The following is a 19,119-nucleotide window of genomic DNA, read 5'->3' on the forward strand; positions in this document are numbered from 1 at the left end:
ACTGTCTGTTGCATTTTCCATCCACATTAAAACTTCACTTTGCTGCAGTAACTTGGTTTTTGGTTGGTTTTTATGAGTTTGCTCTTCTGATTTTCCACATTGAGCAGGGACATGTTCACAGAGTCCCAGAATCCTTGTGGTTGGAAAAGACCTCCAGGGTCATCACCCTGTGCCCCATCCCCACCTTGGCCCCAGCCCAGAGCACTCAGTGCCACAGCCAGTCCTTCCCTGGACACCTCCAGGGCTGGGCACTCCCCCACCTCCCTGGGCAGCCCCTGCCAAGGCCTGAACACCCTTTCCAGGGGGAAATTCCTCCTGAGATGATGATGATCATGAAGCTCAAGTCACATTAGTTGGTGAACAGGGTTTGTGAGACACTCAACAGCTCATGGACACCCCTGTGTTGTAGCACACAGTGGATGCAAACAAGTTATTACCCCCATTCTAAGGGACAGGTTTAAAGGGAAAAGCATCAGTTAATTCATTTATTCCTTTTTTGGTCCTTTTCTCCAGCAGAAATACAAAATGTCTTCTTTCCACAGCAGATAATTTTAGAAGTTCAAAGCACCTCTCAGACGCTCGTAACTATTTTATATATTTATAGTGTGTTATTAGTCTATTAAAAGCTTAATTCTCTTCTCAGGTGCTTCATTATTGAAAAACAGTCACTTCAAAGGTGCGTGTTGGGGCATTTCAATGTTTACTTTAGTCAGAATGGGATTTTAGGGCCTTCAAATGTTTCATTCAGATGTGGCTCTAAACAGACAACCACGAGAGACCCTAAAACTGCCTCCTTTGCCTTCTCATCCTCGAAATTTGGATTTCTTTCTTCCACAAAGATGATTTGGGGTCTGGAGCATCTCTGATGAGCAGAGACTGTGGGAGCTGGGCCTGGTTAGTCCGGAGAAGAGAAGGCTGGGAGGGGATCCCTTCTATGCACACAAATATATCAAATATCCACACAAACCTCTCATCTGAGAGGGGATCCCACCCATCCACACAAATATTTCCAAGGGGTGGCAGATGATGGTCCCAGACTCCTCCCAGTGGTGCCCAGTGACAGGGTAAGGAGTGATGGCCACAAACTAAACCTCAAGAAGTTCAACACGAGGCAGAACTTTTTTCCAGGGAGGGTGGACCAGCTGCCCAGGGAGGGTGTGGAGTCTCCTCTCTGGGGACATTCCAACCCCTCCTGGGCGTGTCTCTGTGTCACCTGCTCTGGGTGACCCTGCCTTGCACTGGGTGATCTCCGGAGGTCCCTTCCAAGCCACTGTGGGATCCTGGGATTCTGTGAAGTCGCCTCTGCGTGTTCAGAGGGCGGCGATTCCACTCCCAGGAGGGGCTCGAGGGTTCGATGGGGCTCTCGAAGCTCTTCACCAGCCCTTTGTGCCCAGACTCTGGGACAGCATCGCGCTATTAACAGGTTATTGCTGCCATTTGGACACTTCAGTCAGGAGTAATGAGTCCCTTTGGAATTGCGTCAAGGGCTCTCACCTTAATGACACCGGGGTGATTCCACAGCCTGGGAACTTCGCACCATTTCATTGTCATTCAAATGGAGCGCTTGAAGCGACGCTCGCAAACACTTGTCCTGAGCAGCACTTAATGAGGCCAACGGAAAGTGCGATTTTCTGCTCTCTAAGAGATCAGGTCTCTAAATCCAGAAAGCTGGACAAACCTTAGACACTGCCAGCAAAAAAAAAAAAAAAAAAAAAAAAAAAAAAACCACCAAAAAAAAAAAACAAACAAAAAAAAAAAAAAAAAAAACCACGAGAAAGAGGAATTTTCTGCCAACATCTTGTCTTACTCCCCAGTAATTCTGGGGTTGTTCTTATGTCCAGTGGCAGAGCTGTGATGCTGAAGCAAATTGAAAAAATATTTCCAAACCCTTCCTAGGAAATTCCAGAACCGGCAACTTCATTTTTTTTTTTTTTTGAGGCTCTACTGGGTTATTAGTTTGCAAAATGTGTGCTCAGGTTCAGCTGAGCTCTAAATGAGTCTCATAAAAGCCACAGGGTGCTGTGTGTCTCCTAAAACATCAAGCTGGGGACAAAAATCTGTGTATATCCAAGTCAGAAAAAAGAAAACCAGGGACATGAAATGATGATGTAACATTTTTAATAAGAATAAAGCTCACAATCTAAAATAGCACAGAAAGCAGAAGAAGAAAGAAATGGGTACAACATGAATTTATATCTGCAGAAAATCTCCCGGTTTCATTGGAACAATTTTGCTGGAGCATTTTACTGCCAATTTACATTTTTAAACCTTTCCACTTGCTTCAAGTCGAATGAAACAAACCTGATTAGACGAATTAGTGTTTCTTTGGTGCAGTTTCAAAGGCAGTTAAGGTAGAAAAACATCCCTAGGAGGGCTCGTACAGGCACACTCTAGACTTCATTAAAATCAGCCGAGAAAGAGCTATAAATGAGTTAAGTCGTTCACCCGAATTAACCAACATTAAACCCGCGTTCCTTCACACCACCAAACCCGGGCAGGGCTAAGAAACCGGCAGAGAAAAAGGGAGACAAAACGCTTGGGAAGAAGGTTGAAGCTTTATGGGAAGGCTGAGCTCTCCGAGTCCTGCAGCTTTTCGCAGTCCCGGAGCTCCCGCAAAGCTCCGCCGAAAATCAGCCGCGAATTCCTCGATTCCGGTGGTCGTTTCCCGTTCGGTCTGTGGATCTAGCAGGGGTAGCAGGGGTAGCAGCTGCCGTAGCTGTACCTCTGGCTGTACCGGGAGTAGGGGGAGCAGTAGCGGCCGCTGTAGGACGGGCAGCAGTCGCGGACCCCGCACTGGTAGCTCTGGGACCCGCAGGGGCTCCCGCAGTCGTAGCTCCGGTAGCTGTACACGGCCCCGAAGCTGCAGGGGGAGTAGCAGGAGTCCTCACACTGCCGCTGGTAGTAGAAAGTCATCTTGGCTGGGTGGAGGGGGGCGAGCCTGGAACGGAGCAGGGCAGAAAAAGCCCGTGAGGTGCGAGGAAACCCCGAGGACGTGCAGCAAACCCACTGCCCGGCTCCCTCTGCGCTCCTCTGCTGTTCCCTCCTGATTTGTAAAGCCGGGTCTCTCCCCTAATCCTCCATCCTGAGCCTTCCCAGCCTCACTGGCTGCACCCCCGGGAAATGGGATTGCGAGCCGTGACTCTGCGTCTAAAGACCTGGGAGGGAATAAACCGAAAACCCTCCACAGGCTTTGTACCGAGACAAAGACTTCAGGGGAAAAGAGGATGCCTGCAGAACGCTCAAATATTAATTAAAATCCAGGGAGGAAAGGCTATTTTACATACGAATAACTCTCATCAAATCCCAGCCTTCATTCCCAATGCCTTTATCTTGTAGATGGGCAGAAAAGAAAGGAGGGGGAATAGTAACAAATACATCTCTTCACTATTCACCAAAATTTCCTAAATCTATCCCGACTTACCCAAGTGTCCAAGGAGGATAAAGCAGGAGAAGCGAGTGCCTGGTTTTCGGCTGTGCAGGGTTTTTATAGAGCGTCCAGTCCCGCCCCAGCTCGGGTCAGCTCCAATTACCAACCCCTTTTTGCCTCCCCCATGACTCCTTCCCATTGATATCCCGCTCCTCCACAGGGTTTCTGATTATTGGTCCGGGCTACACCCCTGCAGGTCCCTTTCATCTCAAAGCTACTCAGGGCAATTAAGCCTTGGTATCATCCTGCTGAATTGGCTCTTCGGCACCGCGACAGGTCGCCAGAATACGCAAGGACTCCGGAATTCCACACGCAGCGCCCTTGGAGGAGCAGCCTCGCTGGGCAGTGTCGGCCCACCTGCTTCGCTGGGCATTTTTTCCCCCTGAAACAGCCGTGGAAGGGAAGCACAACCGCAGCTTCTCTCGTGTTCCACACCTCCAATGAGCCGGGAGGCAGCACCGACCCCTCCGACGTTCCCGGTGACTTGCACAGGGGAAAAGACCATTCCTTTGATTTGGGGCCGGCATTGATTCAGCCGGAAAATTGGCCTGTGAGCACCGAAATGGTATGTACACGACGCATTTCAGAGGGAAAAAACCCCCCGAGCCCCAGTTGTGAAGCTATAAATTACGAGTTAATAAAGCACAGAAACAGCACAGCCCGATACGCGTTTTTAGAGCGGGTCTTACATAACCGGGCGTAGCAAGGTGGCATTAACGTTCAAATAATAAATCTCTTTGTGCAGGGAAATATTTAATAAGTATTAATGAAGGCTTTGATATTCGAAATTTAGAGAAAGGCCCAGAACTCCTGACATGCCTGTCATTATCCTGCCTTTGGATGCGGGTAAACAGCAGTGCTTGGAGGTGAAGGTCACCAGGGAAGACCAAGTTGTTGCTGCTTCCCAAGTCACATTCACAGGGCTCAGCATTAATCATCAAATTAATTAAACACCTCAACAACACTAAGAAAACATCACATTAAACCATATTTGGAATTTGGGGGATTCCTCAGGAAAACTACAGTTATTAGAGAGATAAGTCCCTGTTTTGTCATGAACCCCTGAGCAAATAATTTTAGGATCTAAGCATAAAAAGAGCACCAAACAGATATTCCTTCTGTGTAGACTTAGGAGTTTGTTAATTTTGGTCAAAGTAATTGATAGAGCACAGCAAGCAAATAAATCAGATTTTCTCCAGAATGACCTTCCTGTGGGAGGTCATGGTACAAAATTAACACATCCATGCACCACAAAAATATTAAAAAATTATAACTAAAAATACACAACTATTCTGATCAAAAACTGCAATTCTGAAATAAAAAACCAAAACAAATAATAAACTATTTCTGCCAAAAATAATTGCAGTCCTTTGTTCCTCTGAGGAATCCAGAGTCATTGCAGGCTTTGTGAATTGGCATTTGTCCATTCATCCAAAACTGGGATTGTGAGCATCAATTAATTCTGCTCTCAATATCCTTCCTTCCCTTTCCTGTTATAACTCAGATTTCACCACACTAATTCTGCAAATATAATTGACCCCGGAAGTCTGAACATGAAAGAAAACGACAACGCAAGGTCATGCTTTTGGAAGCCAAGACCTGACTAATAGTTCCCAAAGCAAGGAAAACAATGACATCAACCCAAGGAACGACGTGCAGACGGTAAATTTGGGTTGGGATGAATAGCAGGTTAAAGGACAGGAGGCTTGGGCAGATAAATATATAAAAGGGGGAGAAACTCGAGGCTCTCCACTCGCATCTTCAGCTTTACCTCCTCGCCCAACGTGGTAAGTCAGGCTTCCTGCACTGCCTTTACTGCTGGGGTTCGCTGTATTGGGATAGACATGGCATTAATACTTTAAAAGTATATTTTAAAAGGGATTTCATAGCCATGAAATCCTTTTTTTTTTTTTGCTAAAAATCCTATATTAAGCTGCCCTTGTAAATGTAGGAGATTGGCTCATCTAGACGTGCACCATGAGAAATTACCTTATTTTAGGATCTGATGGAGCAGTTCAGGCTCCTTCATTATTAATCAGCCGTGGCAGGGGAGGGTTAGGTGTGATATTAGGAAAAGGTTCTTCCCCCAGAGGGTGCTGGGGCACTGCCCAGGCTCCCCAGGGCAGTGGGCACGGCCCCAAGGTTGCCAGAGCTCCAGGAGGCAACGCTCTCAGGGACAGGGGGGGATTTGGGGTGTCCTGTGCAGGACCAGAGGTTGGACTCGGATGATCCTTGTGGGTCCCTTCTCACTGGGGGTGTTCTGTGATTCTATGAAGCGGACACCAAATTACATTTTCTCAATTGTTTCAAACAAGAAACAAGTATTTATTCATCTGGCAGTTAAGGCACGGACACAGAGCCAAAGGAACAAGCTGCTTTTTCCAGCAGACTTGCACGAGGGGAGGATTTTTTGTGAGGATTTGTCTCAAGAGTACAGACTGATAGAATTCATTCCTGGATTAGTGTCTGTTCACTTCTGGTTTTTAGAGAAACATCGGGCACTGCTCAGACAACCCAGTGCTAACAATGTCCCCTCTAAATTCCTGCCTGAATCCAGGCTGCCAATCCCAAGCCATGACAACCAGAATGGCAGCATCAAATATTTTTAGGGAGAAAAGAAGGGGGAAAACCAGAAAGGAGGGAGATGGGCAAGAAGGAGCCAAAGTGGAGCCTTGAACTGAGATGTTCAGTCGGCTCTTGTTCTCACCCTTCTCTCCTCTCCCTCTTCCTGTGGGGTTTCCTGGAAGCAGCAACTTCCTGCTGGGAACAGGCCTGATCTTCTTATCTTTGGGGCTGACAGAGAGCAGGGTTAGATGGGATACTGGGGAGAAATTGTTCCCTGGGAGGGTGGGGAGGTGATTCCCAGAGAAGCTGTGGTTGCCCCAATCCTGGGAATGTCCAAGGCCAGGTTGGACGGGGCTTGGAGCAACCTGGGCTAGTGGGGGGTGTTGATAACAACAAGGTCGTGGGTTTGATCCCCTTATGGGCCCATCCCTTAAGGTCCTTGTGAGTCCCTCCCACCCCAAAGTGACTCTGTGAGATGACCCTGACGGTCCCTTCCAGCCCAAACCATTCTGTGATTCTTCCCTTCTTCTGCTTTCCAGACCCACCTCCCTCCACCCAGCCAAGATGACTTTCTACTACCAGCGGCAGTGTGAGGACTCCTGCTACTCCCCCTGCAGCTTCGGGGCCGTGTACAGCTACCGGAGCTACGACTGCGGGAGCCCCTGCGGGTCCCAGAGCTACCAGTGCGGGGTCCGCGACTGCTGCCCGTCCTACAGCGGCCGCTACTGCTCCCCCTACTCCCGGTACAGCCAGAGGTACAGCTACGGCAGCTGCTACCCCTGCTACCCCTGCTAGACCCGTTCTGGGACCCCGGCAGGGAACGGAGCCCCAGGAGCCATCCCGGAGGGATTTGACTCCTGTCCAGCCCCGTCACAGCAGCAGGACCCCGCTCAGGGTTGGTCCTGAGGACTTGGCATCTCTCCTCAGTCTGCTGCTGCTCTGAATCCTTTGCTTTCGTTGTTCTTCTCTTCTTTCACAGCCTTTCTGGGTGAACAAACTGTGTGTTCTGATGTGTAGGTTTGCAGCAGAGAGGAGCAGACCCTCCTCCTGCTGTGCTGAGGGTTCTGCTCCTCCCCAAACACCACCTTGGTCCCAAAAACATCTGCTGTGAACTGTAGTAACTCTCTGTTTAGGGAATGTATGAACCTCTGGATACTCCTGTGCTACTACAAGCTGTAACTTCTTACTCTCATTAAAAGATCTTGCATCACACTGCTGCCTTGGGTTATATTTTAATTGTTTTTCCTTTTATATTTGACTTTAATAATTATTTACTTGACACATGGCAAAAAAAAAAAGAGGGACTAACTTAGGAGTTCTGCAGTTTTAAGCATCCTGCAGAACTGAGGTGACTGAGGACATATTGAACACCTGAATTTCTGAGGGGAACAGCTCAGAGGGAACCTGAGGGGAACAGCTCAGAAGGTGCCTTTGGCAGCACAGCAGAGGACTGTGGAGCACAGGAGGGAATTTCTGAGCTGAGGAAACCCCGGGAAGGCACCAGAACCTGCCAGGAGAGGGATGGACACAGCTTGGGAAGGGCCAGGAGTGATTGTGGGCAGCCCTTCGTGCCAGGGGCAGCCCAGGGAGGGGTCAGGGAGGACGGGGAGAGCCCCTTCCAGTGCCTAGAGAGGCTCCCAGGGAGCTGGAGAGGGACTGGAGGGACATCCTGCAGGTGTCTGCCAGCCTTCACCACCAGCAAAACTGTTCTCCAAAGGAAAAGGAGAAGAGTGAAGATTCCAGATAAGGTTTGGGGTGTAAATCTCCTCTTCCCCCTAATTAACACATGACAGGGAGGGAGAGGAGTCGCTCAGAGTAAAAGTGACTGTCAGCTGGTGACGAAAGGATGAATCCACTGGGAGGGCTCCCAGGCTGGAGCCATCTGGAGCCACAAGAAGAGTTTGGGGAGTGAATCTCAACAGGAAATGTTTCTCCTCCCAGGCTGCAGGAGCTCCAGCTCTCCCACAAACCCCAAACTGCAGGTGGGAGACCAAATTCTCTCTACAGCTCCCTGACAGGAGGGCCAGGTTGGCCATGAGGAGGAATTTCCCCCTGGAAAGGGTGTTCAGGCCTTGGCAGGGGCTGCCCAGGGAGGTGGGGGTGTGCCCAGCCCTGGAGGTGCCCAGGGCAGGACTGGCTGTGGCACTGAGTGCTCTGGGCTGGGGGACGAGGTGGGGATGGGGCACAGGGGGATCCATGGGCTGGGAGGGCTTTTCCAACCTCTGAGATTCCACAATTTCCTTTTACTGTTCTCTCTGATACAAGTCTTAAAATGCAAATCAATGTTTCCCTCAGCTGGTCACCTTCAGCAGTTGCAGGAATTCATTTCTTATTAAAAAGCAGCTCTGGTTTATGCAGAAATTTGGTTTAAAAGTTCAAGAGAAGTTAATGGTTGATGCAGCAAATCATAAACTTTCCTATTTCGGGGTTTGAAAGAAACAAAATGGTTTGTCTTTTCAGCACAGTACTTTTTCACTTGTTGGTTTATAAATCCTACCCCAGAACAGCTGGAAAAATACGTCAAATGAAGGAATAATATAGGAAAAATCATTTGGTAAATGAAGAGGGTGAAAAACAACTGAAATTTCGTGGGGATTAACAGCTTTAACCTGTTCTCATGAGTCAGAGCTCCTCACTAAATGTCTCAATATTATTCTCTGTGAATTTGACTCCATCTTTCTATAATTAACAAGAGTTTTTATAAATTATATTTCTACTTAATGACTGAACTCTACTGTCTGTTGAGACCTGGGGCACTTCCCTGTGTTTGTAGGTGCAGAATTCCCATTTCTCCAGCTCAATTTCTGATTTCCAGTATTCAGGGCATCAGAATATTGGGTTAATTCGGAGCAGTTCGTTACCTTTGAAAAACCTCCTGCAGGTGTTTGACTTTCCAGGACAATTAATGGTATTTGAATGCCCCTCAGCGGCCTGGGAGGTTCTTTGGTCCCTCAGAAATGGCCCAACCTGCACAAACAGCAGCAAAACTAAAGTTATTTGCACACGTCACAACTTCAATTAATATAATTGGTTCCCTCCCCATGGAGGACCATTAATTTATTTTCATCTCAGCTGGACAACGCAAAAGTTCCATGTTTCTTTTGCCTTGAAATCTTTTGGGTCGATCTCAGCTTTACTTATAAAATCCCAGATACCAGAAGGGACAGGAGAATGTAGAGAAGGTAAAATTATATTAATATTTTACAGCAAAACTTACTGATGCTGGTTTTCAACCTCACCTCGGGCTCCCCAGAGGAAACTGAGCCTAACATGAAGCAAAGAGGCTTTTTTTTCAACTCAACAAATACCTCCTTGTTTGACCTTCCCTGGAGTGAGCCAAGCCTCATTTGCATATTAAATGAGGATAATAACAGGCATTCTGGAAGTGCTGAGCTTCCTCAGCATTTATGGTATCAATGCTCTCCCAAAACAGTCATTAAAAGTTACTTTAGCAATGTTTGTGTTATTTAAACACCAATGGTTTGGTGCTGAAAGGGGCCTGGATGCACAAGGAAGGGAAGCCCTGGGCTAACGAGGTTTTGCTTCATTAACACTAAGCTGTGGCATCCCTTGGTGCTGGCAGAGGCACAGATGTATCTCCCTGGGTAAAACCACCCCGGGACATCAGGGAAGTGATTCCCGCTTTCCTGGATCGGGACAATCCCTCCTGCAGGTCCAGCCCCTCAGCAGCCTTTGGGAAGTGAGGGGGCACAGGGTGAGCAGCCACCCCGTCCCTCAGCTTCCCCCAGCCAGGAACACGTGCTCTCCATCCCACTGCCTTCCCCACCCTCCTGAAAACTGCTCTCCCTCTTTCCTCTGCTGCAGCCCCTGGGAGGGACCCTCAGGGATCCCGGATTTGTTCTGCAGCGCCAGGTCCTGAGCCCAGTGTTATGTCTGTAGAATCATGGGATGGTTTGGACTGGAAGGGATCCTAAAGATCACCTAATTCCAGCCCCTGCCATGGGCAGGGACACCTCCCACTAGCCCAGGTTGCTCCAACCTGGCCTTGGACACTTCCAGGGATGGGACATGCACAGTTCTCCTGGATCAGTTGTGCCAGGGCCTCCCCACCCTCCCAGGGAACAATTCCTTCCCAATATCCACCCTAAATTTTCCCTCTGTCAGGCTGAACCCACTCCCTGCCCTGTCACCCCAGTTCCTGATGAACATCCCTCTCCAGCTTCCCTGCAGCCCCTTCAGGTCCTGGAAGGGGCTCTGAGGTCTCCACACAACCTTCTCCTCTCCAGGCTGAACATTCCCAGCTCTCCCAGCCTGTCTCCACAGGGAAGGGGCTCCAGTCCCTTTATCAACTTTGTGGCCTCCTCTGGACTTGCTCCGACAATTCCATGTCCTTCTGATGTTGGGGGCACCAGAGCTGGCCTCAGTATTCCAGGTGGGATCTGAGCAGAGAGGAGCAGAGGGGGAGAATCTCAGCTATATAAGCACGACATAAATACCTCCTCGATGCCTCTGATACCCCAAGACACTGACTCAGAAAAGTCTTTCTAGTAATTTCACCCAGAAAAGGGGCAAGAAAACCAGACTTTGAGCACTGACCACATTGCTCAGATGCTGATTTAATTGATTCCGTGCCTGGGCCTGGACATCTCACAAGACAAATTATAGGCAGCAGAAGAACCGAAAAGAATCAATGGCAGGTCTGTCATTAATTGTGGCGGAAATGAATCAAAAGGGTCGGAAGAAGCCCTGAGCAGGTTGGACAATATTTCTTTCCTCCCCGGGTGTTTTACATCACCCCATAATGTGCAGCATCCACCTCCCTTGGAGGGGCACAACCTAAAGAAATGAGCCCTGGACTCCTCAGCTGGGCTGCCCGTGCAGCTGGGACTGCTCGTGCAGCCTCCACTTCCAGTCCCACTTGTCCTCTGGGGTGATTTCCCAAAAATCCCTTTGTCCTGGGAAGTTTTCAGATGAAAGAATCTCCCAGGGTGTGATCACCCGAGGAATGTGAAAATTGGCCTAAACGGGGAGGAAAACAATTATAGCAATTGGGCTGCTGATGTACTTCCCAAATTTGTCTCGTGACTGCCCTGCAGAACTGAGGTGACTTCCACAGGTCTAAGAAAGAATATAAAAATGCTCACAACCCCAGTGCTCCTCACACAGCTCCTCTTGGTTTACTCCTCTCAGTGAACTTGGTAAGTCCAGATCCCGTTCTCGTAAAGGTTCCTTTAACTCGGGGATAAATCCTGCACTAACAAGGGTTTTACCCTGGATGTTTTAATCTGGAGGGCATTGATGAGTGGACATGAAGGTGTGAAGCCTAGTTAGAAGTTCTGTGTTTCTTTTTTAACCTGGTGATACTTAAACCCAGAAATTTTCATTCATGGGCAGAACTGCCCATTGCACAAGGAGGAAATGGCTTTTGGTTGGAAAGATGTGGCAATAATGAATATGGGCAGGTCACATGGATTGTTTTAGTGGCTCTGGAGTCACTGGGGCAACTCTGACCTGCAGCAGGATTTAAACCTTCACTCTGCAGCAGAGGATTTTCAGTGACCTTGCTAGAACCGGCACCAACAAAGCCAGTGTGAGACAGGAAAAGGAATAGTTTATATGCCAAGATTAAAGCCAGACAAGGAGGGCTGAGACTTTAATGATCTTGCTGGGTTGTGTATAAACACTTCTAAGAACTGCTGGAAGTGCTGTGAGGGATCCAGGTCAGATTTAGGACACCTAAACATCTTATCTGGAGCTCGGGATTTACCTCAGCTGCCTGGGCTGGGAGCTTGGACATCAAACTCCCACAAACACTTCATTTCTTCTTCAGGAAGAATTTCTTCATGGAAAAGGGGGTCAGGCTTTGGCAGGGGCTGCCCAGGGATGTGGGGGAGTCCCCAGCCCTGGAGGTGCCCAGGGCAGGACTGGCCGTGGCACTGAGTGCCCTGGGCTGGGGGACAAGGTGGGGATGGGGCACAGGGGGGACTGGATGATCCTGGAGGTCTTTTCCAACCTCAAGGATTTGGGGACTCTGAACATATCCCTGCTCAATGTGGAAAATCAGAAGAGCAAACTCATAAAAACCAACCAAAAACCAAGTTACCGCAGCAAAGTGAAGCCTTTCCCACACTCGGTGCTCTGGGCTGGGTGACAGCTTGGGGCTGGGTCACAGCTTGGACTCTTGGAAGTCTTTTCCAGCCTCAGTGATCCTGTGAAACGAGAATCACACCCAAACAAAGGGATTTGCTCCATGTTTCCACCTGAACCCTCCTGGCTGTGAGCTGAGCTTAACCTCGACCTCCCTGCTCTGTTTCAGGTTCTCCTCCCTCCCTCCCTGCACCCCCCCAGGATGTCCTGCTGCTGCTACTCGCCCTGTTACACCCTGTGCTGCTCCCCCCGCTACCGGAGCGTTCGCTGCTGCCGCACCTACAGCTGCTGCAGCCCCTGCACCGTGCGCACCCTGCGCTGCTGCCGCCGCACCTACGGCTGCGGGGACTGCTGCGGGTACCGCGCCCGCAGCACCCGCTACTGCTACCCCTCCTGCTGCTACTCCTACGGCTGCTGCTCCTCCTGCTGCTGAACCCCCCTATGGCTCCCCCAGCACCCCCAGGCCGAGGGCTGAGCCCCGACGGGACGTTCGGACACGCGCCGAGTCCCCGTCGGGGCACCCGAGGTCACGAAGGATGAGGAGCTCGGCCCTGCTCTACAAACTCCTGGGGATTTCTGTTCTTCCTGCTCCTTCTGTCTGCTTCTCCCTGCCTTTCTCAACCCTCTTGGTAGTCTCCTGTATTTAAACGCCCTCACAGCCCCGTCAGCGACGGGAGGGACGATCTGCAATTCCTGTGGAACTTCTTGCAGCTGCTCATATTGCATCCCTGTGCAATATGAGATTTTGGGTCATCTGCATTTTCAATAAGTACTTCCAGTAAGGTGCTGCAGGACTGTAATGGAGCAGGATCACAGCTGTCTTGCCTTTGATCTGGATTTACAAGCACCTGGAGGATGAACAAGGTGGCTCCAACAAGAAGGAATGTTCTCCAGTGCAGTGACTCACCTCCTGAAGCTCCTTCCAGTATCCCAAAACTATAATCTTTCTGTATCTGTGCCAACTCCTTTTCTTGCTGCATTAAAGTCTTTCTGCATTTAAAAAACCCTGGAGATCCAGTTGTTTTCTTGCCTCTGTCCCTGTTTTACGTGAATACACATAAAGTGGTGAGTGGTGACATCCTGAAAGGACTTTCTGTCCCCAGAGCTGGCAAAGTATTTGCACCTCGAGTTCTGTGTCCTGTTCTGGGCCTCTCACGGAAAGAAAGACGTTGAGGGGCTGAAACATGTCCAACAGAGGGAACAGAGCTGGGGAAGGATCTGGAAAATCAGTCCACTGAGGTCCCAGTAAATACACTTTTCTCTTCCCTTTTACCCCTCAGAAATGCAAGAAATGCCCCAGTTTCTCCCTTTCATTTACTTAATTAAACTATTACCAGATTTAAGGTTAAATGTGCTGGTTTTACCTGGGGTGGAGTTAATACTTCAGCACAATAGGGCTGTAATGGTCTTCATAATAATGTTGCAAATATAAAAGAATTAGTCCCAGACCTGCACAGAGAATACAGAAAACTGTTCAAGTGAGCAGAATATTGTCCAATTCCTGCAAGCCAAATTCAGTGTTCTTGTTCCAGAGTTCCTGTCCAATATCAGGTCACGGGCAGTGATGGCTCATGTCCTAATCACACCACACTGGCTCAACAGCAACACCGAAGCATCTGGAGATGAATTACTTATTTCCCACCAAGCCAAAGCCTGGAGTTGTAGGAACATGCAAATCCAGAGCCACAGCTCAAGTTTCTTGCAGCTCCAAAAGTCCCTGTTTCCAGCCTGAGGAGGACAAGCCTCCACAGGCAAGTCCTGAAGCAAACCAAGTTAATAAATTTGTCACTGTTTGCTGCTATGGATCTGAAGATATTTCAGAAATAAAGTGGAAAATAAAACCAGGAAAATGCAGGATTGATGCAGAATAAGTTTTTAATACGAGTGAAAGGCAGATGTACTTTATAAAGAGACACAGAACAGAGAGCCCACATTCCCAGAGAGGCCTTTACACCCTGCCCACCACCCGGCCAGAGCTCAGGCTTTGTACATCGTTGCAAACAACATCAGAGCCGGTTTCCGAGGACTGGAGCACCGAGGAGAAGCAGGTTCTAGGTCAAGGGGAGACTCTGGGTGGCAGGAGCAGCAGCAGACACCGAGCAGAGCGAAGAGGGATCATCGCAAGCACCTCGAGGGCAGCGCAGAGCTCTCGAAGCCGCGGCGCAGGGCGGGCGGTGCGCCCGGGGCCCTGCACACCCTCTGCTGCCGAGGTTCTCCATCAAGCCCTGCGTGCCAGGCTTGGGCTGACCTTCCCCCGAGGGCCGTCCCGGCCGGGTTCAGCAGCTGTAGCAGCCCCCGTAGCCGTACCTTTGGCCGTAGCGGGAGCCGTAGGGGTAACCGTAGCGGCCCGAGTAAACACCGGGGTATCCGTAGCAGTCCCCGTAGCCGTAGAAGCCCCGGTAGCCACCGAAGCCGTAGCAGTCCCCGGAGCCGTAGAGGCCCCGGTAGCCGTAGAGGCCCCCGTAGCCGTAGCGGTCGCCGAGGCCGTAGAGGCCGCGGTAGCCGTAGAGGCCCCCGTAGCCCCGGTAGCCGCAGGGGCTCCCGCAGTCGTAGCCCCGGTAGCCGCAGGGGGAGTAGCAATCATCGTCACACTGGCCCTGGAGGAAGGTCATCTTTGTGTGCTGGAGGCAAACCTGGCGGCGGGGAGGGAAGGAGAGGCCGTGAATATTCCCGTGAATATTCCCAACGGCAGCGACAGAGCCCGGAAACTTCCTCAGGGGTCCCGCGAGGCCGAGGGCAGGAGCAACGTCGTGGCCTCAGCTCCTCCTTACAGCCCATTTCTGGGGTTTATTTATCCACAGAATGCCACAAACGTGCTGGGTTGGAAGGGACCCACCAGGACCATCGAGTCCAGCTCTCAGCCCTGCACAGGACCCTCCCCAAGAACACAGAATCACAGGATCTGCCAGGTGGGAAGGGACCCACAAGGACCATCAAATCCAACCTGCCTTTAAACTATCTGGTTTTCTCACTTTCTATGATTGGTGAAAACCCTGACCATGGAATCACCTGTTACAGACCAAAACCTTGCTGCTGATTCAGGATTTTTCTTAGAGAATATCTGTTAGGAGTGGACAACCCTAAATTTCTTTCAGGACATCAGCTTTGCATGGAGCTCTGCATTGCCAGCTCCATCAAGGAAGTCTTCAAGAAAGCCCAAAGTGATGTTTGGGTTCATCCCTCCAAGTGCCATTTCAGTGATTTCCACCCATTTTAATTTGCATCTGGAAGTGCTGACAGCACACACAACCACCTGAGAACACCTGTCCTGCCAAACAGACCTGCAGATCGCACTTAAAAGAGGAGATTTATGGAAAAAAAACACCAAGGGTCATGGTGGGGAAACCCATTTCTACCTCTGCTGCCCTAATAATCCCTTATCAGGGAGCCTCAGGGACCAACAGGACCTGTTTCACCCCCAGCTTTAAAACTTGAACCCACCAACTCCTGCAGCGCAGCTCAAACCTTGAATTGCAGAGAAATTCCCGGAGAAATCTTAAATTTCAGAGCAGCCCCAATCCCAGCAGAAATCACTCAGGCAAAATTCCCAATCCCTGTGAAAGAAGGAGGGAAAACTTACTGAGTTCACCAGGAGGAGGAAGGCAGAGGAGCTGCTGAGGAGCCCAGAGCTCCCGGCCCTTTTTATACTCCCTGCTGGCCCTCCTGGCTTATCTCAGACGCCCTGAGTATTCAAAAACGTTGGGAGCCTTATTGGTTGGAAAACAAATTTGCCTGTACACGTCATATCTTCAATTAATATAATTTTCTTCATTGTTTGGGATTATTAGTGTGTTCCCAGCCTCCCATATGGCACACGTATTACAGGTTCCTTTCATCTGCCAATTTTCTGGGCCAGCTACATTCCTGATACCATTTTATTGTCTCCATTGTGAAAACTGAAGTTTATTTCTGTATAATATGAAAGTCATTTCTGCCTTCTCAAGGACATTGGAGAGAGAGAAATTTTCAGTAAAAAAGGAAAGCTTTTCCATGTATTGGATATTTGTTTTTCACTAGAAACTGATGCAACATGACACAGGCTTTTCATTTAAAGGAAATGCAAATGTAGATGTAGGAGTTTTATATCAAACTTCAGCAACTCGAGGAAAAACAGCCAGAACCATAAATAAATCTTAATTCCATTCCTCCAAAGTGCTCATGAATCGAAGTCATGTTGCTGCATGAGCAGAAAGAATGTTTTCAACAAAAATTATGACTCTGGCAGTGTTTGCAACACTTTAGTTCACTAAAGGGCTTGACGTCAGCACAACAACGTGGAGAATTCAGGTATGAACTTGATGTGGAAATAAAGAAATCATAAAGATTAGCACTAAAAGAGCTCTAAATGCTTTTTTCCAAAGAATCACGTCCATATTTTTTCCACAAAGAATCAACCACGTGTATCCAACTCCAGGAACACCGGAGTTCACGGCAGAACTCCTTGTGTGTCCTTCACCTAATTCCTGGCATTAATTTGAATGGAAAATAAGCGTAATAATGAGCAAACAGGATGTTGAGGCTTCCTCAGAATTTTGAATACCAAAGCACTTCATAAACACTCATTAATGTTTTCAATTTGCAAAGTGTTGCAGGATTTAAATAGTTTGTCACCGAAAGACACCTCCAGATTTAATAACACGGTCACTTCCAAGACACTTCAAGGTCTCTTGTTTCCAAGCCCCATTAAGGTGCTGCTTTTGTTGTATGAAAGTCAAAAACCATCCCCCCCCCTCCATAAAAATGTTCTAAAATAGGAAGGGATATTTGGGAACGTTTGCGGGGCAGTTGGAAAACATCTTTGACGCTGCTGTTGTAGAACCTGAGACCAAAATCCAACAGAGCTGCTGGGAAGGGACACCCCCCAGGGTCACCAGGAAGCAGGCAAAGGTCAGGATGATGCTGGGAAGCTCCAGCCCTCCTCGGCACACCAAAGCCGAGCCCATGCCTTTGGTCCCCAACTTGTTGCACCACAGGATGCCAAAGCCAAGCCAACAGAGCAGCCACGAGGCGATTGCGCAACGGGCAATGGTCTGAATGTCTCCCCAAATTATTGCCAGCCCTCCAAGCACAGGGAATTGCCTGCAATTTTCCCAGAGATTCTCCTCATTTCGAGATTAAAGAAATTCTGGAGGTGTTACGCACGTGTCCCGACGCCAAGCTCGGCAAATATGAAAATCGGTGACTCCGCCGACGTCAACTGGAGGGACAAAGGGTCTGATGAGATATCCTGGACAACTCTGGAGCTCGGGAGGGTATAAATACGGACCTCCAAGCCCGGAATTGTATTCACTCCTCTCAGCCACTCAACTGCTCCCCTCGGTGAACCAGGTAAGTCCATCCTGACTCTGCTCTCGTGTCTCTGTGTTTGTCCAAATATCTGTGTGTGCTTGGATATATATAAAAATATATATATTTATAATTAAATGTATATCTATAAAAGGTACTGGTGTGTCCATTTACATGTGACATATGTAATGTGTGTCTATGCACAGGTACAGACCTTCTGTAGGCAATTTCTTGTCATTTTGGAGCAAATTCCAAACACAAAATTCCCTGCAATCGCAGGGAATTCCTTCACTCAAACTTTTTTGCTCTTCTTTCCTGGTCTTACTGAATATTTAGGCTTTAAAGCACTGAAAACTTGAAGTTTTCTACCATAATTTTGAAGCCAAAAGTGATTTCCAATTCTGGATTATATTTGTGCATTTTTCTTTAGTTCATTAAAATTCCTCTGAATTCCGGAGTGGGAAAGTTCAGTTCTCGGTTGGTAAAAACCTTCTTTTCCATGTTCAGTCAGCGATTTCCAAAAGCTGAGGGGGGAACAAATTAGAGAAGTTGTTTGGGATTCGGGAGATTAGAAAAATAAATGAGGTAATTAGGAGGATGAACACAGGAGGGAAGGAGCTGCATCTCCTTCCAGCCTTTTCTCCTGCCGTCAGCAGCCCATAAACCTCATTTCTGGGTGTGTTCCAGGCTCACCAACATCAACAAACGATGACCTTCTACAGGGACTTCTGCGACGACGGGTGCTACTCCCAGTTTGGGTACGACGACCTCTACGGCTTCAGATTTGGGAGGCCCTTCAGCTACTCCTTGGACCAGTTCCGATATGGGAGCCCCTACGGCTACAGAGGCTTTGGGAGCCTGTTTGGGAACAGGGGCTTCCTTGGCTCCGGGGGCTATTACGGGTACGGGGACCTGTCCGGGTTGGGGTACGGATACGGGAGTGGGTACGGATACCCCTTCTCTCGCTTCGGGGGCAGGTTCTTCTGAAGCAGGAACAGCAACCAAGGACTGAAATGCAGGACACGGACTCACGGCTGATTTCTGGGGCTGAGAACGCCCAGTGCCCACCCCCTGGCTGAGTTCAGGGGGACACGTGGGTGCCAGGCTGCCTGAAACTACTCCCTGTGTAACTACTCCCCGTGTAACCACTCCACGTGTAACCCTCTCTAACGTCTCCTGTTTCTTCAGCTATAGCTCCAAAGGGCAACTTGAATTGCAGCAAGAGCTGAGGCACCTTCAGAGCATGTTGGGGGAGTAGAGCAAGACCTTGGGTGTGAGTAAAGTGTCTTTCAGTTTTAATTCACAACCCCTTGGTATTGTCATAGTAGTAGGAGTTCCTGCAACCACTTTGCTCAGCCTTTAACTTCACCCAAGATGACATCTAGTAGAGAAGCTCCTGTTCCATGTCCGTGCTGTGCCTCATCTGGCAGTGAACGTGACTTCCAAGCAACTCTGTGAGCAAGAAACTTGTTCTGTGCTGTCAAACTCCACCACTCCCACCAGGAAAAGCATCACCCACCATCAGAAACTCTCTGCTTGCTGAAGACCCTTTTGTATCTCTGCAAACTTGTTCTTTCTGTAACTCACTGTTTCTCATCTTCATTAAAATTACTCTGTTTAGCTGCATCAGGTGTCTGGTCTTCTCTTGTCTGGGCTCACACACCACTTAAAAAGGACCACCAGCCACTCCAAAGAGCCATAGAACAGGAGGGAAGTCTAGACTCCAGATGTTG

The 19,119-nt window shown here is 49.0% G+C and overlaps 2 protein-coding genes across 2 annotated transcripts; one reads left to right on the plus strand and one right to left on the minus strand.

Annotated features, from left to right (window-relative positions):
- Positions 1–14,038: 14,038 nt before the first annotated feature.
- Positions 14,039–14,799, minus strand: LOC127462471 (scale keratin-like). Its single transcript, XM_051771105.1, has one exon. It carries the CDS (start codon positions 14,710–14,712, stop codon positions 14,377–14,379), a length of 336 nt encoding a protein of 111 aa, XP_051627065.1. The 5' UTR covers positions 14,713–14,799; the 3' UTR covers positions 14,039–14,376.
- A 2,158-nt stretch (positions 14,800–16,957) lies between these two features.
- Positions 16,958–18,629, plus strand: LOC127462456 (keratin-associated protein 19-2-like). The gene is made up of 2 exons (XM_051771086.1): positions 16,958–17,428; positions 18,074–18,629. Exons 1-2 carry the CDS (start codon positions 17,318–17,320, stop codon positions 18,371–18,373), a joined length of 411 nt encoding a protein of 136 aa, XP_051627046.1. The 5' UTR covers positions 16,958–17,317; the 3' UTR covers positions 18,374–18,629.
- Positions 18,630–19,119: the final 490 nt, after the last annotated feature.

Source organism: Manacus candei, unplaced genomic scaffold (assembly GCF_025592945.1).
Source record: "Manacus candei isolate 608988 ecotype Guabito, Panama unplaced genomic scaffold, ASM2559294v1 h1tg000128l, whole genome shotgun sequence".
Taxonomy (NCBI): domain Eukaryota; kingdom Metazoa; phylum Chordata; class Aves; order Passeriformes; family Pipridae; genus Manacus; species Manacus candei.